We start from the raw sequence: 27,913 nt of genomic DNA on the forward strand, positions 1-27,913 counted from the left end.
TAGCGTGTGTGTCCACCTCTTGTTGCGATGCAAGCAACACATCTTCGTCTCATGGAATGCACCAGGCGTCGCACAAAGTCCTGTGGGATATCTGTCCATATCTGCTGGAGCATGTTTCGAAGTTCTTGGAGTGTCTGTGGAACGCGTGGTTGACTTCGAAGGCGCCGATCCATCTCATCCCACATTTGCTCGATTGGTGAGAAATCAGGGGAGCGAGCCGACCAGGGGATGACATTCACGTTGTTTTGTTAAAGAAAAATCCTGAACAAGTCGATCAATATGAGGCCCGGCGTTGTCATGTTGAAAGGTAATGCCTGGGCCATGACGACGCAAAAACGGTAGAACAACAGGGACGATGATCTCGTCGCGGTAACGCTGTCCATTGAGATTTCCCTCTACCACTATCAAACGGGTCCTCTGTCTTGCTGTAATCCCACTCCGTACCATAACGCTACCGTCCCCGAACCGATCTTCTTCCATGACACAATGATTGACGTAACGTTCACGTCGACGTCGGGACACTCGAATCCGTCCATCGCTGTGGCTGAGGTGAAAACGAGACTCGTCAATGAATAGAACTTGTCCCCACTGCATGGCCATCCAGCGTAGACGCTGTCTGCACAACTCTAGACGTGCTTGACGGTGGTTTCCTGTCAAAATGGGACGTCTGGCGGGTCTTCTGGCGACAGTCCCTGCACATCTGAGGCGACGACGTACGGTTTGTGAAGATATTCGACGAAGGCCAGGGATGCATCTTGCAGTCACTGTTGCTGTCTGGAATCGATTTCGTAGGTGTGTTGTTCGAAACCAGTTGTCTTGTCGATTATTGGTTACGCGTGGCCTGTCACTCCGAGGATGGTCTCTGACTGCATTCGTCTGTTGCCTACGTTTCCATAAACACCAAATGGTGTTTCTGTGGACGTTAAATTGTCTTGCAACGTCACATTGACTCGATCCTGCTTCAAGCATACAAATGGCTCGCAGACGCTCATTTTTGGACAGGCGTGGCATTTCGTAATGTTGAATAATTGCGTTATTTTGATGTTTTTTTGAGTGGTTGTTGTCAGCATGATGCTAAACAATGGATATGGAATCCCGTTAACGCACATGTTGTTATACCCATTCTTGGGTAGTGAAATGAATGGGGCTTGCATAAAAGTCAACTATTGCATGGAATGCATGCTTTTCTGATTCCATACATGTACTACAATATTGAAAACCAAACTTTACTCGTTTGAAAAATACACTAAAATATTGGTGTCACAGGAACTTTTGTTGTTGAGTATAGCTAAAACAATCAGCTGGTGTATTCAAAACACAAGGAATTTAAACGGCATGCATCTGATAACTGGATCACTAATGCTCTAAATAACATGCTTCATACGGTAAAATGCATTTATCTGTGTATTGTGAAAGACAATATTAAATCATGTTCTCTATGAAATGTTACCCTCTAATAGAAATGTATGTCAAATGTCAAATATTACTACTCCATGTATTGAATCGATTTATTCAGAACAACAAGAAACAAAGGCAAGGCACTGCGAAAAAAACAGAAAATATTTTTTTAATAACTACATGTATATATAATGTTCGCGTATACATGTCCAGCAACGCTCCTAGAAATATTTACATATGTCAATTACCTCATTTGGACAGAAGGTGAACTGCTGATGTAAGAACAAAGTATGTTCCCCCAGGATTGGGTAATACCATATGAAGTGAGGAAGCAGCAGAATTAATTTAACGAAGAAAAAACGACAACTGTCATTGTCTTATACAAAGAAGTCATTAAATAATCGAATCGTGTTCTGTATTTCAATATGAGCATGCCACTTTGTAAACAAAAACAGATGGGTTTCGTCAGAAATTGAATGCAGGATACTATATCTTCTACTGTAAACTACGGTTATAACGAACTCGAAAGGACCACTAATTCTAGTTCGTTATAACCGTAGTTCGTTATAAGCATATATACTGAACCGCTTTGAGACATATTAAAAAGATGAAACTTGGCAAAACTGATCATCAAGGTTGCAATTAAAGTGTCAAATGTTGTTTAAGTGAAACACAACACTAGTCTCTGAGAAAATGGCATCACAAGTCAGTATCTCGTGCATCCGCCAGGTGCATTGATGACTGCCGTGCAACGTAGATAGATGGAATGGATGAGGCGGTTGATGAAGGCCATAGGCACTTGAGCCCAAACTCTGAGGAACGCCTGACGCAGTTCAGCTGCAGTTGTCGGCCTTGGTCGGACGTCATTCAGCCGTCTTTGAATCTCGTTCCACAGGTGCTCAATGGGATTTAAATCGGGACTGGGGGGCAGGCTTCTGCATGGTTCTGATGCCATTCTGCTGGAGGAAGTCTCTTATTGCTCTCGCAGCGTGGGCACGGGCGTTATCATTCTGAAACTCGTGGTTGCGGCGACGTGCCAAATGAGGCATGGCGTGTGGTCGCAAGACTTGATCAATGTACCGAGCTCCTGTGACACCATTGGCTCTCCCTGGACCGATGTTCTGGAAGACCACAGGGCCGACCCTCTGTGCAAGACCAATTCCACCTCACACCATGATGCTCGGACCACCCAAAGAGTCTCTCTCAACAATACAAGCATCCGAATAACGTTCCCCTCGGCGTCGCCAGACTCTCTCTCTCACTCTCTCTCTCTCTCTGCCATCTGCGGTTGAGATACAGTAACGGCTCTCGTCTGAGAAGAGTACTCTTCTCCACTACTGGTGGCGCCAATGCTGCTGCTGTGTTGCCCACTGAAGACGGTCCCGGCGATCAGAATGATGATGATGTGGTATCAGAATGGGTCCTCGGTGTGGCCTGTGACAGTTGGGGTGTCTGCTCGTCAATCGTCGACGCACGGTGTCCGCAGTAATGTGTCGCTGGTGTGTCCCCACGGTCTGTCGAGCAGTTTCAGTAACAAAGCGATCTTGAAGATGCTGTCGCATAATCTGACGATCCTGACGTTGGGTGGTGACCCTTGGTCTTCCACTACGTGGTCGGTCATCTGTGGTGTTGGTGGTCTAGTACCGTTGCTGGAGCCTCTATATAGTCCTTACGTGGACCAGAAATGAATTGGCTACTTGCCAGGTGGTTCGTCCAGCTTGCAATCGTCCATTTTGCGATTTGCACGGAACCCGCGTGCATCGGGTTACCATGACAGTTGCCGTGATGCGTTTGGGCGATTGGATTTATTGTCATCTGCTTTGTTTTTTTTATCATCAAATTTTATTTTTCCGGACAAGATAATGTTAACTTTGAGAAACTTTGACAAAAATTACCCAGATATTTAAATGACAACTTTTCATGCAATGTTACTTGGGGTGACGTTTCTTTTGCGGTTCAGTATATATAGCATATATACAGCAAATTGTCAGGACCCCAAAAGTCAGTTTGTTTTATCCGTCAGTTCGTTATAAGCGTGTTCGCTATAAACGTAATTTACTGTAATAGCTATTTCATATTAAAATATGTGTATGTGCATATATTTGCAAAGGGTAAACTTAGAGAAGGTAGTTTTGTCTCCCAAAAGAAGTATAACTTCCGTATAAATCATCATTGATCCTGATAACGTCTCCACAAACAATAAAGGGTATGACCAAAGGGTCAACGAAGAAACGATTCGTCTATATGCTTGCATGTGAGGGATCCGATTGTGCTATGATAAGCGTAGGACAACACCATGCCTTGTGTCCAGGGACACCGTCAAGAACAACGTCATCCTGGTCACTTATGTCCAAGCCGGATGTCATTAACCTGGTCATCGAGGGCAAGGTATCTCTGATGAGATACTCTTCGCTTTATTAAACCTGTTTGATCACATTTCAGCCCCGTGTCCAACAACAGGCCGGGTGATAACGCGCTCGTTCGATTGCAGAATCCGGTGTCTCCAGGACTGATCATTTGATTTGGTTATTCAGCCTGCTAGTTACCAGTTAACCCCTTCACCCCTATCCGTACCAATCTAATCAAATGACAACTGTATAGCTGGCTCTTGTCGACATAGGAGAGAGAAATAATGAACTTAATTTCTTGCTTGTCTATATGATATTCCAGAAGCGTATTAGCTATCTGGAACTATTTGACATGTAAGGACACCTAGGTTATTTACATCTCTGAATGTGAAAGAAGATCCAATTCAAGGTGAAACTTGAGTGTTGGTCTGTGGCAAGTGAAATATAGGGTAATTCGTATTGATAAGTCGTGTACATAGTCAGCGTCAGTGGTGGTAAGTGAGATCAGTCATAAACGAATGCAACAGTTTGTTTTACATCTTTAACAAGGGCTTCGGTTTCATTAAGTTCGATATGTAAATAGAGTAAACTAACTGTTAGGATAACGGTACTATATTTGAACAGGCAAGAGACGTATTATCAAGTTTGGACGATATAATATTGATTAGAATTTTCGCGTCATGTTGTATTTAGTTCAGTCTATCAATTAGTGGTTATATTAATTACACGCTCCAAGGGCCGCATTTCTAATAGGGAACCAATGATACCAATGTTAATCACAACACTGTGAATAGAAAACCATCCCCTTAAATTGTAGCCGGCGGCCGGAATGGAGGGTAGATTGGTACATAGAAAAATATATGTCATATTTAAATGATGATGTCTGTCTACAAGGAAAGACACGTTGTATCCCGAGACATTACATTGAGGCAAGTCAAAATGGGATTCTTCTTCTAATATTATGATAATTACGTCAGGAAACAATATATATCTTTGCATATTTCAAGTCGGTTTAATCATTGTTATAAACAATTGCATTTATCAAGAATAAGGTTATGTATGTACACCTACTTTCGAACTAGCTGTTTGGAGACGAAGGAGTTTTCGTCGAAATACGATAGCGTTATAGACGAGGGGAGACAACTCCAATTTAAGCGCAGTTGGTGTCTCATTTGATTTATAATCTTCATGACAATGTTGTAAAGCAAATATACTAGCTAAACTGGTCTGACAAAAACCACCCTCACGTCCCTCCTCCTACTGTCGCTATGGTTTCCGGAGGACCACTTGAACCAAGTTTATGATAGATTTTAACTTTTATTGGACAAGAGCATTTTAACAAGACTTATACTTAACATTCATATTTTATTATCATACTAATGACATCTGAGACTTCACGCCGCAGTATTCTGACAGGGAAAAAGAGAGACTACGCTGTGATGCAATACATAATTTTACCTGTTCAGCTTGTTTCAACACTTGAACTTTTGAAAGCAATAAGGCTATGTTAAAAAATACTTCCGTTTCATTGGTCCGTAGCAGCTTTTAAAATCTTTCCCTTGTTGGAATTTGATAATAAATGTTTTGATATAGTTCTTTCTGAGTAAACTGTAGCGTTGACAACTCAGGAATATGTGATATTCATCCTCAATTGTAGTATTTTAGCATGGAAAGTCATTATGTCGACCAGCTTTAGTTAGCAATTAAACTACATCAGTTTGAGTTCTGCGAAAAGCAGTGATGTTTCCCAAGTCGTGATGCATCCATAGCATTCCAAAAGCAAGCTTCAACAAAACATGTTGTTTATCTGTAGCCCGTGTCTGTATGAAGTAGATTTTAACATCCTGTAAGCTTGATGTGTTAGTCAAGTTGTAACCTTATCCATGATTCCACACCAATCGCTGTTGGTTTATATACAAGATTTGTCATTATTTTATGCTCCTAAAACCCAATCATTCGGGTGTTCTTTTGGTGTTTGAGAAATCGCTTACAGAAGAACGTGTGAGCAGTTTCTATTATTATGGTGTTCCCCATACCCAGAACGCAGCACACTTTTGGAACATCCGAAACTTGAAAAATACGAACCTGTGTTGGTACTGGTCTATACATAATATTGCCTTCCTTGCTTGTGATGCTTGGCAGTTCTGTTCTTTACTCCATGATCGCGTATGAGTGAACATTATTTAAGGATTGACTGTGTATTTTTGCGGTTCATTGAGGTATCAATCGAAAAACCGATGTGTCAACTGTATGAACCAGCGTAGCATTTATAACATTAGTAGAAAGTATTTAAATGTCTTGGGCAAAGTGTTGAAATCCCACGCTCCGTAATTCGCTTCCAGTTTGACGTACTGACTTAATCATGAACCCCTCTTGGGAATTGGGAATACACTGTAAATCAACGTGCTCATTTACAATCGTGAAATATTGTTTCTTGTCTCCAAGTCCTTTATGCCCCTAATATTACTTAAAAGATATTGACTCATTCATTGAAATATATTTTGACAGTTTTCACTCAGTACAGTAAAGTATAGTTCATCAATTAGTTCAAATACCCCCTTAATCCCATATTGTCTTACCGCCGTCATGTAGCTGGAATATTGCTGAGTGCGGCGTTAAACAACAAACCAACCAACCAACCATATTGTCTTACTTATCACCACGCTCGGGTGGAGTTGTATCTATAACAATAGATGCTGGACGACCCCCAATAACAAGGTAGACACAATTTTATGGAAAACAACTTCTTTAATACTGTAAAAAGCGACGTTTCGGTATAGATCCTTAAGAAGAACTAATTTCGCGTTCGAACTTACGAACGGTGATAAACGAGTATGGTCAAAACAAGAAATTACGTTTCCAGGGTAACTGATTAGTTATAGCAAAAGAATAGGATACTGTGCGGCTAGGGTTGTGGAACTCTTGTGGGTGGTCTAAATATGTAAATGATAATAGTCGTTTTAGAGAGTCAGTTTTAAATGAGATGGACTGCGATATTTTTGCGTTATGTGAAACATTTTTGAAACACCGTGATTGTCTTTGTGTTGATGGTTACAAATGGTAAGGCAATAATCGCCGAACTGTAAACACAAGGGCCAAACGGGGTTCAGGAGGAGTGGGTGCGTTTTTTAAAACAAGTTTTTTTTAGAAAAATTCAGTGTTACTACATTAGATGCAGAAATAGAGGATATGATATGGTTCAAGATTTCATCTAACTCGGCGAGAGACGTCAATCTTGTGTTGTGCGTTTGTTATCTGCCTCCAGCCTGCTCTACGCGAGCCACCAATGCAGAAGCTTTCTTCAATACCCAACTTGAGAAATATTACTTATATCAAAACTATGTAAGACCATGCATATGTGGCGACTTCAACGCTCGCGTTGGATCCGAGAAAGACTACATAGAAGGAGTAGACAATATTGAAGAACGTGAAGTAATTGACACTACACTGAACGCTCAAGGCGCCTCTTTCATAGACTTTCTCGTGGACGCGAATTTATGTTTGATTAATGGCCGTCTGGGTCAGCAGGATTTTACCTACATTAAAATGGATGCTCAGTTGTGGACTACATGGTGACAGCACACGAGGACTTGGCCAGATTTAAAGACTTTAAAGTAATTAAGATGTCATCACTTATTACCGGGCCGAATGTGCCTGACGTTGTACCCGATCATTCTGTTCTGTTGTCCGAAATAGCTTTACCTTTGCCAGCCAGGGATGATATGATTGGTGAGCCATTGTCTGTTTACAGTGAGCAAGAATATAAGCGTTATGATCAATGCAAAATTCATGGTGATTTTTTGTTAAATGAAGATTGCGTTTCACGCCTAAATGATACCATTGGTATGATTGAATCGCACCTTGGTGATCAGCGTGATGTTGACGCTGCATATGACGAGTTTTTGAATTGTATGTATACAGAGCTCGATAAGATTGGGGAAGTGTCCCGATATAAGCATTTTTGTAAAAAGGGTAACTCGGTTTACAAACCTTACTGGTGTGACGCCTTACAAGCTCAGTAGGATACAGTCTCTACTGCCGAACGTGATTGGTTAAAATGTAAATCGCCATTTCGTAGAAAATCACTCAAAAGTGACTATTTATCTAAACGTAAAACTTTTGGCAAAATGCTCCGGGCTCGGAAGCGGTCTTACCAGAGACAACAACAACAAACACTTCTTAATAAATATAAGGATAAGGATTCCAGGGAATTTTGGAAGGCTATCGGGAAAATCGGCATAGTTAATGATAGGAGTACTTCTATCCCCTGGGAAGTTGTGGAAAATGGGACGGTTGTCTCTGATAAGGGCAAAGTCTTGGATAAGTGGAAATCTGATTATTGTAAATTATACAATGGCGACATATATGATCAGTTCGATGATAACCACTTCCATCACGTAGTGGAGTGTGTATCTTCTGATTCCGTTACTTGTACCAGCACTCCGGACACAGGCTCTTTAGATGCATCTATAACACGCGAGGAGGTCCTCCATGCAATTAATCGTGCTAAATGTGGCAAGGCTGCTGTGTTAGATTTTATACCTGCCGAGCCATTAAAAAATAACTACTGTATTGATGTATTATTGCGCATATTCTCATATTGTTTTAACAGCAATGTTTGTCCTAATATTTGGCGTCATAGCTTAATTTATCCTATCAAAAAAGCTGATACAGACCCACGTGACCCATTAGGGTACCGCGGAATTTCCGTAATATCAATACCATGTAAGTTATACGCGAATATTTTAAATACTCGTTTTTCTAGATGCTTGGAATTAAATGATATTTTCGCAGAAGAGCAAAACGGCTTCCGCAACACATTTATACTTTATTCTCCATTATCAAAAACCGTCAATCTGTTAAACTCCCAACTTACGTATGTTATATCGACGCCATGAAAGCCTTTGATCGTGTGAACCGCGACTGTCTTTGGTATAAATCACATAGATTCGGAATAAACGGAAAGTTCTTCCGATCTGTTAAATCGCTATATGAAAATAATAGCTCTCGGGTTTTTATAAATGGTAAAATGACTGACAGCTTCGCTGTATTTAGTGGTGTAAAACAAGGTTGTGTTCTGTCGCCTATGCTCTTTTCTGTTTTTATTAATGATTTAGTTAAAGAAATTAATGATCTTAAATGTTGATAATTCTATAATCTGTATTTTATTGTATGCTGACGATATCGCTCTTTTAGCACCCGATGAAAAGTCATTACAATCAATGTTAACCTGTGTCGGCAATTGGTGCAAGAAATGGCGCCTTCAAATAAATAGCCAAAAAACAAAAATTGTTCATTATCGTAACATATCCTCTGTTAAGTCATCCTATCACTTTACCTGTGGTTCGAAAAATATAGAAATTGTTCATTCATATAAGTATCTTGGGCTTTGGTTACATGGAAACTTAGATATGAATTATACAGAAAAGAAATATCTAAATCAGCCAGTAGGGCACTTGGGGTAATTATCAGTAAGTTTAAAGCGGTGGGCGGCATGGATTATGATGTATTCACTACTTTATACAATAACTTAGTTCAACCAATTTTATCATATGGTTCAGCTATTTTGGGCACCAAAGAATTTAGTTGTATTAACGCTATCCAAAATAGAGCTTGCCGCTTTTTCTTGGGAGTAGGCAACAAAACACCTAATTTGGCATTAAGGGGGGAAATGGGCTGGTCATCTAACTATACAAAGCAAAAAATTGAGATAGTACGTTTCTGGAAAAGGCTGAGTTTGGCAGATGAAAACAGGCTAATGCATATAGTGCAAAGATGGTCATCTAAATTTCGTAAGTCATGGGATAATTCAGTTAAGAAATTATTCGATGTGAAATCAATTACTTCCGTTATAACTAATCTATTATCTTGTGACTTCGACAATGCTAGTGATATACTCATCAATAAGGATACGGAATTATGGTTGGAACAGCTCGGGGATGACAGAGGATTAACAAATGGTATTAAGTTAAGAACATATCGACTGTTTAAAACGTCTTTAAGTACCTCAAAATATGTCATTGATTTAGCCAACAGAGAACATCGTAGTATATTTGCTAAGTAATGGCTATCAACAATTTGAACCCCAATAAACCGCCATGTAGACTGGGCGCCGGTCCGATCGTTGAAATTGCGCAGCGCTTCAAACACCGGCCTCTGTTGTGGTGGAGTTGTGGAGTGTGGTAGTCTGCTTGTGTGTTGACTGTTCTCTGTGAGTGTTGTGTCCGTGTGTGTGTGTTGCTTGTATTATCTTAATATTGCCTCATTCTGCCTGTATGTTGACTGTACTATATGTGTTGACTGCCCGTGTGTTTTTTGTATGCTGTAAGTGTGTATTGAGTGTGTTTGCATACGTGTGTACAACTGTTTATGTGTCTGCTGTCTGTCGTTTGTCTGTTGCCTGTGTGTGTTGTCTGTTTTATATCTGTATGTTTTGACTGTAAGCTGTGTGTTTACTTCAGACAATGTGTGTTTCATATGTGTTGACCATTGTTTTCTGTTTGTCTGTACATGTTGGCTATTGTTTGTTGATTGCGATTTGTGCATGTTTGTTGACTTCTTTGGGAAGTGTTGTTTGTGTTTTTATGTTGACGGATGCCTCCACTCTTCTTTCTCTCTCTCTCTCTCTCTCTCTCTCTCTGCTGTCTGTGTTGAGGCTGGTGTCGGTGTGTGTGACTGTTGTCTGTGTGTAATGCATGTGTGTTAATGATGTATGTCAGCGTGATGGTTATGTGGGTTCACTGTTACCTTTCTGTGTGTTATATTTAGGTTCATGATATTTTCATAAATACAACATAAAACATATCCAAGAGATTTAAAATGTGTTTATTTTACAAAATATTGTCAAGATTGTAAAAGACGCCTCAGCTCTGTTATACTCAGCAGCATATACAAAGCATAGGCGAGGCAACACGACAGGTAATAAGACGAGAACACAAGGGCAACAGAAGAATACCACACAGAGGATAACGCAAGTGTGTTTCATCATTCTCATAGTGTGATCATTTCCCCGTCAGTGTTGGTCCAAACCAACTACATACATTCGCAGGTCAGTGATCTGAATGTGAGGACATTGTTTAAGTCCGGTAAAAAAACCCGTCCTATTTACAGGATTTTCTGGAATATGCAATTTAACACTAGGGTTTCAGATGCAAACACCACAGAGACTGCAGCAAAGATATATTGATCCTGACTCTTTGATCTTTAAAAATGGCCGTTTGAACTTCTTTCCTAATCAATGGATATAGAAATCGTTTGGTTCCATAAAGTCAACAATGTCGTTTTTATGATCATAAATGGGAATTTGTTTTTAAGCAAGTTCGCTTTATCTATTTTATGCAATCTACAGTATCGATTCGAAATCACGCAAATCTAAATATTTAAGTATCTTGATGTAGTCAATAGAACCGTTCAATATCTGCATTAATAAATCTGCAAAACGTATACACGTGTGCAGAAACAGTGCAATTGATTTAAAACGGTTTAACTTCAACATGCTACTGATGATTGTATCTGAAGTATAATCATAATTATTGATTGCCCAATCAATGTAGCGACGTGTGTTCAGGGAGAAAGATCATACAATTATCAATAAAAGATGTGGTAACGAAATATAACAAAGACGAAATAAGCATACAAGTGACATGCAAGTGTTCAGAACAATATATATTACATGCCGAAAACTGAAACAGATATATAGTATAAAACAAACTATTTTATCCGAAGTAAACATATTCGTTGAAACGAATAAACAATTGACAAGAACAGACATGATCTGTCATGTTCGAAACACACCGGTCACAGCATGAAGAGTAATACTACTCGCTGTCATCCTAAGGTGTACAATACAATGGACACTTTAATCTTTTGTAATATGGTTATTATCTATATTCATACAAAACAATTGAAATAACGTTTCCTGTTGCAAAGTCCGTATGTGCACTATCCAACAGTGAGTGTGTGCGAATATAGGGTATTTAAAACACATGGTGTAAACAACAATCAATCACCTGTTCTAATAAAAAAGGTCCTGTACAAGACACACGTAGAATCGTATCTCTGTGTAGCTCTAAATACCATGTCCTATTCACACCGTATCTCAAGCAGGGCACATGCGCATTAATTCTTTAAAAGAAAATACATATCAATTATAACATCATCTTTAGATTATCAATGTACTAAATATTAGCCATTCCAGGGACCATATGTTCAGACAACGCCATTCCAGCTGACAGTATGGTTTTAGCCTTAAGAAAGGGCCAATTTGTTTATATTATTCATCATAATTAGACTTGATTGCACTCTCCCAGTTCAACGTGCTTCATCAGTTGTTAATAGTTGCATGACATATACTGTTTTAGTATGTACAGGTGGGAAATAAATATACATGTTTTAGAGTGTGATGACAGTTAACAATTGCATGGAAAGCGTGTTGCCATTATGTACATTGCAGTGTGTGTGTGTGTGTGTGTGTGTGTGTGTGTGTGTGTGTGTGCATATTGCTTGGCGAAGTGTTCACCGTCTATAGCAGCGTGAAGGATATAGTACCGTTATTGATCATGCTATACTGTGTGCCGAATGATGTATAGATCTTCCAGACTTCCACAGATGTCGACACAACTATATAAAGATGGCGCGCGCAGATATTTCATTCCTTGGTCGATTTCTTTCACAGATGTCTACGAAAATATATACATTCATGTACAAACTAATTACGTCAATATATGATTGTAGGGTTACTTAACTTAAATACCTCTTCACTTTAAGAAAATTATTTATCAAGTTATGTTACATATATTTATTGATGGTACTTGTATGACCTGCTACAGTACCTTCATAAAATGCTATCAAATGTTACTTACATCATATGCCGATACTCATAAGGTACTAATCGATTGTTATCAAATGCTCAAATGCCACACGCTCTTACAATATCTCAAATGTTGTTACAAACATCACCTTTTCTGTTATTGATATGAACAGTTCAGTCACACACTCCAAATACTGTTCGAATGTATCAAAAGTTTCATTCCTCGTACTGATGCTCTTCCATCGGAAGACGATCATAAAGACGGTGGAACTTTTGTTCATGATAATCAGGAGCAAATAGTACAGTTTGTAATTTTTGTATAGTTTGGGTTAATGCAACATGAATACTATTTGTTATAGAAGGATTATTATTGTTATTATTAATCTGCTTCTGCTTCCAACAATTCAAATCATCATTCATGTATGATGTTCATTAATCAGCATATACACATACATCACAAATTTTCAGTACATAAGTACATTAAGTGCACCATGTATGCATATTAACAAGCTTGTCTATATTAGCTCACAGCGCCATGTAAAATGTGTCTTTAAGTGCTCCACGGGCATCAAATGTGGTAATCATAATAAAAGTCTTTGGTGTCATAAATTGTGAATTCTTCAAGTTCATCGTTGTTGATCGAGCGTTTTTGCAGTGGTCACGCGCCCTTGTGTATATAATGACATCCGGTTTCCTGAAAAGGATTTTTTCTTTCCTTTTTACCAAGTGGAAAGGGGAATAATGCCAAGGCCCCATTTTAAAAAGGGTCGACCTTTACACATACCCTTTCTCAAAGTGTACATCCCTGCAAACAAACATATCATGCAGCCCTGCTGTCCTTGAAGCAACCGAAGCGCTCATAGAATGTCTTAACGCAACAGTACCTGTGTAATCACTCGTATGCACGCATCACATCCAACCACATGTAAATAGCACTGTCAAAAATTGTTTCGCGGGAGAGACATTGGTATCTCACACAGGGTCTATGGACTAATTATCTCATCCCCATCACTTCAGTCCTATCTGTAATGCCTCATATGGTACAGTACATGACAGATGAGTTCGGATTATTATTAATTTGACGAAGAGGATAATACACTTCGTTGAGGAAGCTACAGGTTTTCATATTGGCTGGTTCATGTTGTCCTTAAGCTCCACCTTAAGCCAGAAGATGCGGGGCGGATCCCAGGATTCCGGCAGTGGACCCTACAGTTAGACTGACACAGATAATGAAGCAGAGTCTGTCAATAACCATAGCAGCGAACTTCCACTCGTTCTTGATGTCTGTCTCTTCTTCATCCTTCTTTATCTTAAGGGTGATCTTCTTCAACTCCTTCAGAATGGAAATAATGTCGTGCCTGACGCCGGTTAACTGAACAGCGTCGTCCACCTTGATGGGCAGGCCGTTGCTGTGCACCAATCTGATGTCATCATCCATTTCGAGAACATTGGCCATGAGAGACTTGGATTTCTCCTCCAGTTTGACGTCGTACAGACGGGAACGTTGCGCCACAACGCGGCGGGATGACAACGGATCTTGGCCAGGTCTGCTCATGCGCAATACCCAGGCAAGCCAGCCGCAGATCAAACTACGGATCTACAAGAAGATGAAATATATTATATTTTAGTCATGGCAACACAACATAGTCGTACAGAAGGCTATGTCACTGAACATGGTAAAACAGAGAAGTGGAGGGTGTTGGATCAGCCTCTTTTTTAAACGCATACAAACCATATTGACGTTTAAAAAACATTATATCATAATCACTGGGTAATATATTTTAAACAAAAGTAACAATTATTGACTACTATTTGGCCAAGTAAACGCAAATATATCCGTAATTATTAATCCGTAATAAAACAGCTCGAGTTTTGTTGAAGTGCGAGAACGCATATTTGTGTTTTTCTCCAGTAATCAAAGTACTAATTGTTTGATAGGCATTTCTTTGTAGTTGACAGATGACAAAGTAAACACAATTCATGGATAACAACTTCTTTATTTACTGTAAAGACAAGGTTTCGGTATAGATCCTCAATCACAACATCAACTAGGAAAACGTCCAGATCCAATCCTAACCTCCATGATTTCACTAAAACAACTAACAGAAGCAGTCCACATACACCGCCACAGGCTACCAATCAACAGAAATCAAGGCTTTTTCATCCCATCCGCCCACAATGAACTCATTTAGCAATAATCACCCCACCTATATATACTTAATCCTGTTTAATTGGCTTCCTCATGGCGTTGTTACAGTATTATCCTTCTATTGTCATTACTTAACCACCTACTCATGTTAATCTCTCTCTTCTGTGCAATTGTTGTTACTGTTAATCCTCCACCAACAGTATATATTCTTTGCCATGTTCATTATTCAACCTTGCTCGACAACGGTATAAGAAGCCATACCTTTACAGTAAATAAAGAAGTTGTCATCCATAAATTGTGTCTACTTTATCAAAGTACTGTATCAAAAAGAGTCATGTAAATGTTGATCAATGATACTAAGAGAATTGATCAGAATACTCGATTGTCATTCACACATATAGTGCATGATATACATATTTAATGTATCACTTCAGTTACGTATCATTATTGCTTGGAGTTGAAAAGTTTTCTGTGGAATAAAGTGTTGCGTATGATAACATTTCTATAACTAAAACTTCTCATTTTAAGAGTCAGTTTAATCAATAACATATTTGCCATGTTATAATTCTACTAATCAGAACACAATCTGTAGATGTCAATCATATGACATGTTTACATATGTGTGGGAGACATTTGATAAATAAGTGCAATATATTTATTCCCCTAACGTCAAAGTCATAGTAGCCACTACCAGAACTATAGTTATATTAACCATTGTCTGGGCATTCAATATGATCTCTAATTGTAACAGTCATAAATGTCTCATTAATTGTGAAATTATATATATTTCATAACAGTTCTTTAGCATGGACATGTTGAAGCGCAGTTATGTCCCTTTACACACGCCCCGCCTTATTGGGGTTTCAGTGATTGAAAGAGTTTGAGTGGTATTGTATCCACATCACGGAGGACACTAAAACTGTTTGGCTTCACACATTGTACCCTTGTGGGGAATCGATCTGTCTTTGTGTGATGAATCAACGATCTAACTTCTAGGCAACATCTAACGTGAAGTTGATGTATCAATGATCATGATGTATAAATGCAATAAACATGTGTTTTTTTCTGTCAAAGGTCTTCCTATAAGTTCCTGTTCTTACATTTCCTGTAAATCGGTAACAGGGATCATTTAAAATCACTGAATGTCTTTCCATTTTTCCGAAGAATTCCACCTACCCATCCAGGCATGCTGTGGTTGTCCGAGGACCTGTGGTGGAGGTTGAGCACTATCACAGTGAACAGCACGGACAAGGAACACATGAACATGATGCAAGCGAAATAGATACCTGCAAGGAAACAGAGCATTAATGAACATTGTTAAAGTAATAGGAGCGTGCACCGCCATCTGCTTTGAAAAACGTATTTATAATGGTTTAGCTGTTAAGTCTTCAGGAGTTTTCAATGTGTATGATTATCTTCATTCACCCCCCCGCTCCCCCCCCCCTCCCCCCACACAGCACACACCACAAAAAAGAGAAGAAAAACACACTGCAAAACAACAACAACAACAACAACAACAACAACAACAACAACAACAACAAATATTTGAATACACGTAGAAAGACAGTTCTTGGTTAAATTCGAATGACACTATTTGCCACGAAGTTGCTTGCAGAAAAGGTTTAGACTTTAGTTATTAGGCTTCCTCACCGATCAACGGCAGGGCATCTGAGGTCGGCGGCATTGTCTCAGCCACCAGCAGCAGGAACACCATCAGCGACAGCAATATTGTCACACCTTAAACATCACGAAGGTCATTTTTTTAAAAAGTACAGAAAAATATCATTTGCTTATTAGCATCTGAATGTCATAGCGAACGGATAATGAAAAATGCATTCGATGACGAAGTATTGACCCCATGAAAAAACACATTTCTCATTTTCTGGCGCTCAGCTAAAAACACAACTCAATCTTGTATGATTACTTTCCAAACAACTCGTCATAAATTACATGTACATTGGCTTAATACGCTACATACAAGCAGTTAAAGATGTTATACACGAGACTACCGGTTTTTTTTCAATGCATAACCTATCCCATTTACCATGAATCTGCTTCCGGGCGAACACCTCGTGTCATCACTGATTTTCTGTGATCAATCCATATAATTCAGATTTTGCCTTTTACACCCAACAGAATTTGTTTTGGTGGATAATCGAGACTTGTTATTCTCTGAGTTTCTGGTTGCCATCAGGAAGACATTACATAAATGCCCAGCGAAATGTTAAAAAGAGACATTGTATGAACGTATCTTATGAGACCGTCTTCCCGCCCGCATGGAGGCTTAAGAAAAAGCTGAGATATGTGTCTTGCGAGATACACCGGCGACGAATCGAGGCAATAATGACTTACCTGCACATAGACAGTGCACAAGGCGAAGCTAATTTAAAAAGTTCCAACAGATATTTTGATTGTGTCCATATGTCTGGATGGGGAGATATTACATGTACCTATCGAGAAGTTCGTCCTTTTGTCAGGAAAAGCTTAAATTAACGTAGCTTTCTAGGTCCATTACCTTTTGTCAGGACAAGGTGAAATTCACGTACCTTTCGAGATCCTCTTACCTTTGTCAAGACAGGAAATATTCACGTACCTAGCGAGCTCTTTAATCATTTGTCAGGACAAAGTAAAATTCACGTACCTTTAGAGATCCTCTTACCTTTTTTTTCAGGAAAGGATTAATTTCACATACCAAGCGAGATCTCTAATCTTTTGTCATGACAATGTGAAATTCACGTACCTAGCGAGATCTTCTCCCCGGCATCTGGAGGAAGGATAAAGAGAAGCAGAGACATGGAAGAGATGAGGACGCAGGGTATGATGATGTTGAAGCCGTAGTAGAGGGTGCGCCGTCGCATGTGGATGGTGAAGGTGAGGTCGATGTAAAATTCAGGGCAGCATTCATACTCCAGGATGTTCCTCCGCACAGGCACACCTAGGGATGACATTGGTAGACCTACACAGGCACACGTGGTGGTACTATTGAAGGTCAATAATATGTTACTCATGCATCAATGTAGTCCTACACAGGCACACCTGGTGATACTATTGAAGGTCAATAATATGTTACTCGTGCTTCAGTGCAGTCCTACACAGGCACACCTGGTGATACTATTGAAGGTCAATAATATGTTACTCGTGCTTCAATGTAGTCTAACACAGGCACACCTGGTGATACTATTGAAGGTCAATAATATGTTACTCGTGCTTCAATGTAGTCCAACACAGGCACACCTGGTGATACTATTGAAGGTCAATAATATGTTACTCGTGCTTCAGTGCAGTCCTACACAGGCACACCTGGTGATACTATTGAAGGTCAATAATATGTTACTCGTGCTTCAATGTAGTCTAACACAGGCACACCTGGTGATACTATTGAAGGTCAACGATATGTTACTTGTGCTTCAGTGTAGTCCTACACAGGCACACCTGGTGATACTATTGAAGGTCAATAATATGTTACTCGTGTTTCAGTGTAGTCTTTCACAGGCACACCTGGTGATACTATTGAAGGTCAATAATATGTTACTCGTGCTTCAATGTAGTCCAACACAGGCACACCTGGTGATACTATTGAAGATCAATAATATGTTACTCGTGCTTCAATGTAGTCTTTTCACAGGCACACCTGGTGATACTATTGAAGGTCAATAATATGTTACTCGTGCTTCAATGTAGTCCAACACAGGCACACCTGGTGATACTATTGAAGGTCAATAATATGTTACTCGTGCTACACCTATGGATGACAGTGAAGGTTAATAATGCGCTACTCGTGCTTCAGTGTATACCCCCTGCATAGGAACATACACGGATGACTTTAAGGATAAATACTTGTTTACTCATGCTTCTATGTGGTCCTACACAAGAACACTTAGGGATGCCACTGAAGGTAAATAATGTTTTACTCGTGCTTCAGCGTACTCCTTCTGCACATTCACATGTGGGTAAATAATGTGTCACGTGAGTTTCATTTATCTACCTATACACGGACACATCTAGGGATGACATTGAGAGTAAATAATGTGCAACGGTAGGTGTATCGTTTTGAAATGTTGTGTGGCAGAACCAAATAAATATGTTGGATCCTGTTGTAATTATGAATAAAAAGAATGTGCCGCCGTTAAAGAACTCTTAGTCGTAGGTAGGACAGACAATGTGTCATTTTACAACAGACATGTTGTAATGTCTGAACAGACACATTAAAGCGTGCATTATAAAAAAAAATGTACGGAATTGACAAATTTAGAATTTTGAGCATGGGGCGTCCTATTACAGAGACACGCCTATTAAAACATGTGATAGATTTTGAAAAGATCAGCAGTAGAAAGAAAAATCTCCAATATTAGAACCATAATCGGCTTATATAATTATACCATGTTGGCGTTATATACAACAACAAAAATTGTTCTTAGTTAATTATGTATTAGATGATACTGACGATTTCATTGCAATCGTTTGGGTATAGTGTCGTTTATACCAGATGAAGAAGTGGTATGTTCAAGGTACATTAACCAGATATTTTTTCATTCGCAAAGGAAGCTATAATCGCGTTTCAATGACGATGATGCGATAAAATGCACCAGAATCTATAACGGGTGAATGCAAATGCAAAAGGTCACAGGCCAGTAATACGTATTACTGTAGCACATCGTGTGTCCTAGTCATTCACGTGAAGAAGGTCGGATTGGCCTCCAACACATGATCCTTTGTCAGCCCCGTACCCGTTCTTGAGGGTTTCGTCAAACTTGTTACGTCTACTAGTATTTAATCAAATTCAGGTTATAATGGGACGCTTAAGCCAGCTCAATCCCTCACTCACACACTCACTGACAGCACAATGCTATGTTACCTATGAGTTCCCACTCTCCGTTCCTGATGAAGCTGGTGATGTCACCGCCGGTGGCGTTGTCGGGGACGAGATTCAGGAGACGGCCGTCGTGAGTCCACGATCCAAACTTTAAGTCACACTTCTGGTCATCGAAAGGGAACCATGTGATATCAATCTGACACGTACTCTTGAACATCCCCGGTGGAACCCATAAACACTTCCCGTCGTATGATATGATGATATTGGTGTGAAATGTGCCATCAAACTTCTCATCAGCGCTGGAACGCAACAGTGGGATCATATTATAGTTAGTTTAAATTTTGAAAGTACCCATGTGTATTCCTCCTTAGTTTGAAATAACGTATAATTATAATCGGAATACTACAATGAATCATATTCTGCACGACAATATTCCCTAATATTCTTATAGGGTCACACATGTATGCAAAGTAAAAACAGTCGATTCGAAATAATGGTGCACATGCGCTGCCCCATTCTCATTGTTATATACTAATACAGGGAAATCCTCTGTTCCTCATATATATAATACATATATTACTCTATAAACTCTCTCTCTCTCTCTCTCTCTCTCTCTCTCTCTCTCTCTCTCTCGTTCTCTATATATATCAATCTCACGTTTCACAAATGTACACGTTTCAAACAGAACGACGGGGTAACCGGTCTGATACGGCCTGTTTTAACGGGGTTTTAATTGAGGGGTTCTAAACACTCTCCCTCATCACCTGTTGTACATGAGAATGTCAGGCCGCCATATCTTCTTCGTCGGGACTCTAACGGCAGTGACATTGCCAAAGTCTTCCGGGTTCCAGACAAGGTTGACGTCGTACCATATCTGGAAATTAGTGTGAGAACTAGTTGAGCTGCCTATTATCACTCATGACATTCTAATGCGTATCAAACTTATTGAACTTTCAACTTTATGTTATTGAAAAGATGACATCTTACTGTTTAGAATGTGAAGTGTAAAGTATTGCACTTACACTAAACATCATCTTAACTGACAGAAATAACTAAGTTTCTTTTCTGAAATTTCAAAAGAAAATGCCATTCTATGCACTGCAACATGTTTCCCATGCATTTATATGTTCTCGTTTCTTTAAGAACAGAAGGAATAAATTTAATCACAAGGATTTTTAACACAACGAACAAGACATCTTGATATATATTCTGCTCAATTAAAGAGCTGTCTGGTAAGAGATTTGATTAAATTGTATTTAGAATGTGTATGTGTGAAATGGCCGAGCAATTGACGACACTTCGAGGGCTCGTACAAACAGTTAATAAAGATGCATGCACGTGGAGAGGAAACATGTTGCAATTTACCTGGCATAAACACATAGGAAGACATCTCGTTCTGGCACTAATTACATTGTAAGGTTCACACAGATGGACACGTGGCTAGCTAGTCGACAAATCAGGGACTGGATTGCTAGAAGTATTGTGTGATGGAGGTGATTCTGAGTTATATTACTGATGAAAAGAATATTGCTTCCAAAAAAAGTTGTTTCCCAAAGATTAAATGAAAATGCATGATTATTATTTTAGGTCATTTAACTGATGCATGTACATCGTATAAATACGTTTCAGAAAAATTGCAACATGGTTTATAAAGTGATAATGCAGGAAACACATTATTTTGCAATCCAACAAAGTAGACTATAATTATATGTTTAGAGAGTGGTGCGAAAGACTGATATAGAGATACACTGGGAAACGAAGGAAGAAATTTTGTTAGTCACAATGGTCCGATCCATATTCAGTAAAGTGCTCAATGTCCAAACTGGGTACCATCACAATACTAAATCGGGTACTCTGGGTATGACACTGGGGGAAAGGATGGATGGGGATGAGGGTGAATATTAAAGCATATGAAGAAAACTTGAAAGTGAAAAGAATTTCATTTACAACGTGCATAGATATCAGATATATAGCTAACTACATTCCAGTCTATCCATAGCTTCGAGCACGTCTAAGTGTTTATTCTATAGCAGCCGGAAGATGGCCAAGTCATGACTGTGCACGTCCTACTGTGCAAGCCTAAAGAAGAGGAAGAAAGGATTGGGAAAGTATTCTCTGTGCATCTAGAATTTCATGCAAGCTAATATAAATCATTCCGCATAACCGACATATTTACTGTAACGCCGTCAAGGCATGTTTCCAACATAATTTGAGTAAGATAAATAACTTTATAATGCAGACAGTGCGCTATATATGCGTGGCGCGTTGGTAATATGAAGATGATAGTAATTCAAAGCTTAAGAGGAGCAATTATTAGTTTCTATTCCACTGTATCAATTTACCAGCATCAGATCACGAAGGTCGATATTGGTTAATTTCCCCTCATTTCTCATGTTAATTTTTCAGTTTCTAATTGCATGTGAACGAAGGGACTAAAGATGAAAACTTACCAGTTGCAACCACAAATTTGTATGTATAATTTGATTCTTCTCGTCCTGTGAAATAAGAGGAATTTAATCAATTCCAGACAAGATGTTCATTCTGTTTGCTCTGTATACCTATGAAACACGAGGAAACGACAAAGTACACTTGGTGAGTCGCAGCAGCAGGCTACGTAAGGACAGGCAGTTCAAGAGTTGGTTCCAGTGCAACTGCGAATGAGGACTTCCATATATAACAAACAGCTCTTTAACTGACACTTTTCTTGCAGTTTTGAAGACAGATTATAATGAAAACAGGCTTTACCAATGAATTTCAACTTCATTACTTCAATGCGACATGTGCTAGTACCTTTACCAAGTAACTGGACAATTGCTCGATATGGGTGTATGCCTTCTTGACGAAGGAAACGCATCAACAAGACACCTCTTTCTTAGTTCTTTATGTCAGTTAAAATGCGGTGTTCTGTAGGAGAAACACATACAAATGGCAAATTTTGCCTTGAAAAGAACTTACTAGTTTGTTTTCAAAGTATACCCTATTATAAGTTTGACACTGAAGAGTGGAGGAAAAGTTAAACTCATTGTATTTTTATATAAAGTTTCCTTTCCTCGTCACTGGAAAAAATGAACCTTTGAACTACCATTGTCCTGCTGTGGGCGCTTCGCTATAGCTTAGATATTGACAACATGCAGAATGCAAACATGTAATACACCAATATAATCCCATTCCTAACACCTACTACCTTCCATCGACTTATAACATCCATATGCTTCCCCTAGCGACGGTTAGTACAGTGTAACACCTCTACCCATGTGCATAGTTAGTACTACAGCACACATCCAAATCAACTTTACCAGTGGACCATGTGCTAGAAAGAATGCATGCTGTGAATGCCCGGATGTACATAGTACCAAGTTCCGCTTCCGGTTAAACATGTATCATCCAGAATACGAGGGAGTGAAGTACTTTTTTTCGTTAAGATGCACATGCACTATATGACTTATTATTTCATGTGAAATGAAATCTGTACATACATAAAACAAGAGGACCAAGAGATATCATAATATACGTTTCATTATGATTATTTTCCGTTTAAGGAATACTATCATATATGTGACATCACACTTATTTTCTCCGGGTTTACGGATTAAAACCCCCCAAAAGAATATCGATAGCATTAAAATATGAGAATAATTTATAATGGCGTTCAGTGAATTAACAGAATGATTTATCTTAACGAGAACAAATGCTGAAGAGACAAGTTACTTACAAGAATGACTGCTAAAGAGAAAGTGTCTTATGATCCGTAAAGCAAAGAATACAAGTGTGTCAATAGAGAGAATTTGGTACATGTCCCATCGCAGGGCACACTGCAGACAGAGCATAGAGCTATAGACGTGTGAGTTACAGCACATCACTTACCACCTTCAACCATATGTTTGAATGCAATATTTGCCTGCGTTCTTCCTGCCCATAAGATACATTGGTTTGGAAACAAAAACAATAATGTGAACAAATGATCAGAAGCAAAACACTAAATAGATATGACATAATCAAACAGACAAATGTGCAAATCACAGACTGAAGGAATTATTCCAGAAAGTATTCAATAAATGTGATCACTACGATCATTTATGGTCAAGTAATATTTATGACACCTATGGGTAAACAATATGAACAAAGAGGAAATTCAAAGGCCTATTAAAACATAATGCATTGCTTTTTAATTAAATAAATACGGTATATCTAATGATAAAAACAAACGAATTAATCTTAAATTAAACTGGATTTCACAAATTAATTCTATATAATGGTAAACATATGTTCTATTTCATTTTCAATTTCAAAGATGATCTTTGGTGTTGAATACAGCGAAAACCACACTGCTAAACACAACTAAATTTAGCAAGGCGCTATATACATGTACCAAAATACCCTTGTTGATGATTATCTCAATACCTGCTTAGTTTTCCTCCAACATCAAGCTATCACGCTGAGATATAACTGAAATACTGTTCAAAGCGGCGTTAAAGCAAACTCAGATTGTTGACGTCTATTTATTAACACTTCCTTCGGTAATATTTTACCGAATAGGTTCACGAAGATACGTGAACGATGTATTCATGTTCACACATCTAAACACATTCGGGATTAAGGTAGGATATTATACGTTTGATTAAAAGGTATCCCCTGAAAACATGACACATCAACAAAAATATACATCAACATCACAACAGGATCGGGGACAGATGGTGTACAATACAATTCTATGTCCTCAACAATGTAGATTTAACCACATAACAAACAGATGAGCATGAACTAGTCTGAACTAGACAAACTACACATTCTAATCCGGGATCTGATTCCTGAAAGTAGTTCCTATCATTATGAAAAAACACTCATATCGTATCCTTTCAAACTGTTAATCTTTACTAAACAAACCTGCGTCTTTAAAAGTAGTAAACTTAATATCATGCGGAGAAATATTCAGTTAATTTCAGTTAAGATTTTATCAACTCCAACCATTAATGTAACTAGTTTTATTTCATAAACCTACATCACATTTAGCGCGTAAAGCCAAACTGGTGTCCGATCCGTGATACAGGCCATATTGCCTTGTTTATCTGATGGGCTTGTTTAAGTTTCCTATTTTGGACAAAGGTTGCGATCTTTGTATAAACAGTCCGAGACAAGTACCGTGATCTCCAGAAAGGATACATGCTGGGTACCTTAAGAGAGATATCCTGTTTAAGATTGATGAGAAAAGACTATAAACTCTCTCTTTGAGAAACAACATTGGAAAATGGATGCCAAAGTTAGTGCGTGTGTAAACCTATCTGAAAATAAACACTTCAACATGAGAAATTTACAACAAGCTTACTTTGATATTTTAAAATGATTGATCAAAGTTGTTTCCGCCCTACCGCAGTAACTTGTTTATACTCGATACGAAATTAAACACATTGCGACAAAAGTTAATTAGGTATTCATGAATATTTGGTCATAGTTTTCACAAATTATGACATTAATTACAATAAGTGGACAGAATTTACTTTAGAAGAACATTATTGACGTATCATTTCTACTTCGTTATATTAAAACGAAGATATAACATTTGTGTATACATTCCCAAAAAATCAATTACTCGAAACGGTTTTACCGCTGAAGAGTAAAATGCTCATTATTACATCCATCAACGCCCTGTTAAAATGAATAGGGATTCCCCTCCGATAATATGGTGGATGATCGATGGTATTTGCTTATGCTTGTGACATAACGACTCTGCGACTCCTTTGGGTGAAATCATATATATTCAGTGTATCGTATTCATCTCTAACTTAAAATATATGCAATCAATACATGTTAATTATATCAACGTGCAAAGGTCACTATGTTAAAAGCATCATGGACAGTGTATCTGATTACCTGACGCGGAGGGAGAACGTCATGGTTATATTTGACACAATGAATAATTACGATACCAGATCAAAATGAAATACAATATACTGGCTTTTTATTACCTTATAATCTAAGGGTGACATTGTTTCAATGGTTGAGGCAATACTATTTATGCGTTTTTTAGGCTGGCTATCAAAGTGGAGATAACTCATTTAGTACTACACAGATGACCGCTAAATATGATTAATACCTACCACGTCTATGATTTGCTGTAATATGATACCGAGGCTGACGTTGACTGGATGCGTCTCATTCGCTACAGGGCGTTCAAGGTTGTTGTAGTTGGTGCCTTCAAAAAGATGACGTAGAAGGCGTCGTTCGTTCTCCCCCTGAGAGCTGTCTGTGAACACAAATGAGAATTATGTATAGAAATTTAAGATTATAAAAATAATTGTCTCATTGCATATGGGTATCACAGAACAGTAAAACCTCATTAGTCCGGACCCCGTTTCTTTCTGGCTACCCCGCGTTCCGGCCGAATTTGGCTATTCATTCTGTAAATAATCGTGTCTAGACCAGACAATACAGTGATTGACATCATGGGATACGATTCCATGCATCAGTCAGCGAGTCTGACCACGTGATCCCGTTACCTGTACGACAAGCAAGGGCTGTGGAAGATCAATTCAAACTCGGATTTTCACGAGGGAACTGCTAGGAGCGCTAAACTATTACACAAAAGCCCAGTACTTCAAACTCATGATAGGTGAAAACGGATGTTTCTTCATCCGGATGATTTGAGAGGAAACGCTAGCGTCCGAGATAACCGTGTTTCATTATACATTATAAACCTCGATGCCTTGTGGCATTAATGTCCGCATGTTGCCCATAAGGGTAGAATGATCTTATGTAACAACTTTCCGATACAGTGCTCCATTCTTGAGAAAAATATGACGTCATCCATTGTTCATGACGTCATAAATTGATTGCCTGATGTCATCTGAACAATAGACTGGCTTCAAAGAAGTCTGTCTGTTGGGTTGACATTTTATACGTTTTTCTTCCTTTTCTCTGAGACTCTTCAAATGTTAATGAGTATATTATTGAATAATATAACCTGCTCGAAACTCAGAATTGCGGATGATCTGTCCATCCTTAGTCTCTAAATCGCTGTCGTCAGATGACGTGTCCATGCAATATAGAAGTGACAATATCCAGAACGTATACTTGAGAATTGTTTCTCAGTAAAAGAACGTAACAGGCACATATGTCGTCATATTCTTTTATATGGCTATAGTTAATGGCATCGCATGAAAATTAAATAGAATCGTGTGTTTTTTAACCTTTCTCGAGAAGTATAAATGAAATACTGTTCAACACAGCGTTAAACCAAACTAACTCACTCGTTCATTGTAAAAGATGAATATATACTCATCAACGACAGTGTTGACGTAGAAGAAAGAATCAAATACTTTATACTATTTGTCAAATATACATATGGTTAACATACATTTCAATAACAATATTGCTGCATCATAGTCATTGGCTCAGTTTGCATTTTTCGAATCAAATTGCGATATCTATTGATTTTGTGAAGCGCATGAATGATGATGGTGTATCTTGCATCGGAATGAGGAGTCATGGGATATATTTATTGTGTTTATTAATAGTAGCTACATGACATACCCTGAATCAATTAGCCTATTGTTATAAAGATTGCCTCACTTGGCTCTTTTCGAATCAATCTATTTCAAATTGCGATATTTATTGATTTTCTGCATCGCATGGCTGGTGATGGCGTATCTTGCACCAGAATAAGGAGTCATGGAATATGCTGTTGTGGGTATTAATAGTTGTTCCGTGACAGTCATTGAATCAACTGGCTTACTGTCATAAAGATTGAATGAAATCACTATATTAACAGATATGTGCTCCTGTGTGGAACACCATGTGCTCCTGTTAAAATGCTAGTGAACCAATGGTGATGACGTACCTTGCACCAATATGAGCAACGTCCCCAGTATCAGCAGCAGTGTCGTGGTCCCATCCAGCATCCTCACGGCTACCACTCGTCAACATTCAAGCCGCGAACTGAAATACAAGCACAGGCTTAAGTCGAAAATAACAAACAGATGAATATAAATAGTTCTCCGTTTTGTTGACCAATTTGAGAAACGCCATGTTGCGTCATGTTTCGCTTTCTCATCACATAAAATGCACACGCCGTGATTTAAACTACATAGTTAAGCCATAACTCTCTTACTCTCTCTTATATGTTCCTAATCAGAATGTTGTTTATCGTAGTTTGGGGAGACTATACGACACAATTACTGGCATAATTAACAGATTTGCATCACACGGTGATACTGCTGGACTGTGCACTGAATACATTCACACCTCCTAGTCAGCCGTTTTACAATCAACACGACCATGGGGCCCTACAAAATTAATGCCAACTGACCGTTTATGTCCCAAATGATACCTCTCGGTCACAATAATCCAAATACTGTATACATATATTTACATGCACGTGGGTGATATATGATATTTTACAT

At 38.7% G+C, this 27,913-nt stretch overlaps 1 protein-coding gene across 4 annotated transcripts in view; it reads right to left on the reverse strand.

Annotated features, from left to right (window-relative positions):
* Positions 1 to 13,021: 13,021 nt before the first annotated feature.
* Positions 13,022 to 27,913, reverse strand: part of LOC139467144 (acetylcholine receptor subunit alpha-type acr-16-like) — a 77,661-nt gene continuing 62,769 nt past the window's right edge. For 3 of the 4 annotated variants that reach the window (XM_071248867.1, XM_071248879.1, XM_071248875.1), the window contains exons 2-10: positions 27,352 to 27,449; positions 25,613 to 25,758; positions 21,968 to 22,012; positions 20,282 to 20,391; positions 19,560 to 19,816; positions 17,445 to 17,639; positions 16,355 to 16,441; positions 15,881 to 15,990; positions 13,022 to 14,152 (exon numbers count right to left, since the gene is read on the reverse strand). In XM_071248867.1, coding sequence (XP_071104968.1) covers positions 13,715 to 14,152; positions 15,881 to 15,990; positions 16,355 to 16,441; positions 17,445 to 17,639; positions 19,560 to 19,816; positions 20,282 to 20,391; positions 21,968 to 22,012; positions 25,613 to 25,758; positions 27,352 to 27,412 — 1,449 coding nt within the window. In that variant the 5' untranslated portion in view covers positions 27,413 to 27,449 and the 3' untranslated portion in view covers positions 13,022 to 13,714. The remainder of the gene's footprint in view (positions 14,153 to 15,880; positions 15,991 to 16,354; positions 16,442 to 17,444; positions 17,640 to 19,559; positions 19,817 to 20,281; positions 20,392 to 21,967; positions 22,013 to 25,612; positions 25,759 to 27,351; positions 27,450 to 27,913) is intronic. The other variant, XM_071248888.1, reaches the window with a different exon arrangement.

The sequence above is a fragment of the Haliotis cracherodii genome, unplaced genomic scaffold (genome assembly GCF_022045235.1).
Source record: "Haliotis cracherodii isolate W230 unplaced genomic scaffold, xgHalCrac1.p SCAF_1, whole genome shotgun sequence".
NCBI classification, from domain to species: domain Eukaryota; kingdom Metazoa; phylum Mollusca; class Gastropoda; order Lepetellida; family Haliotidae; genus Haliotis; species Haliotis cracherodii.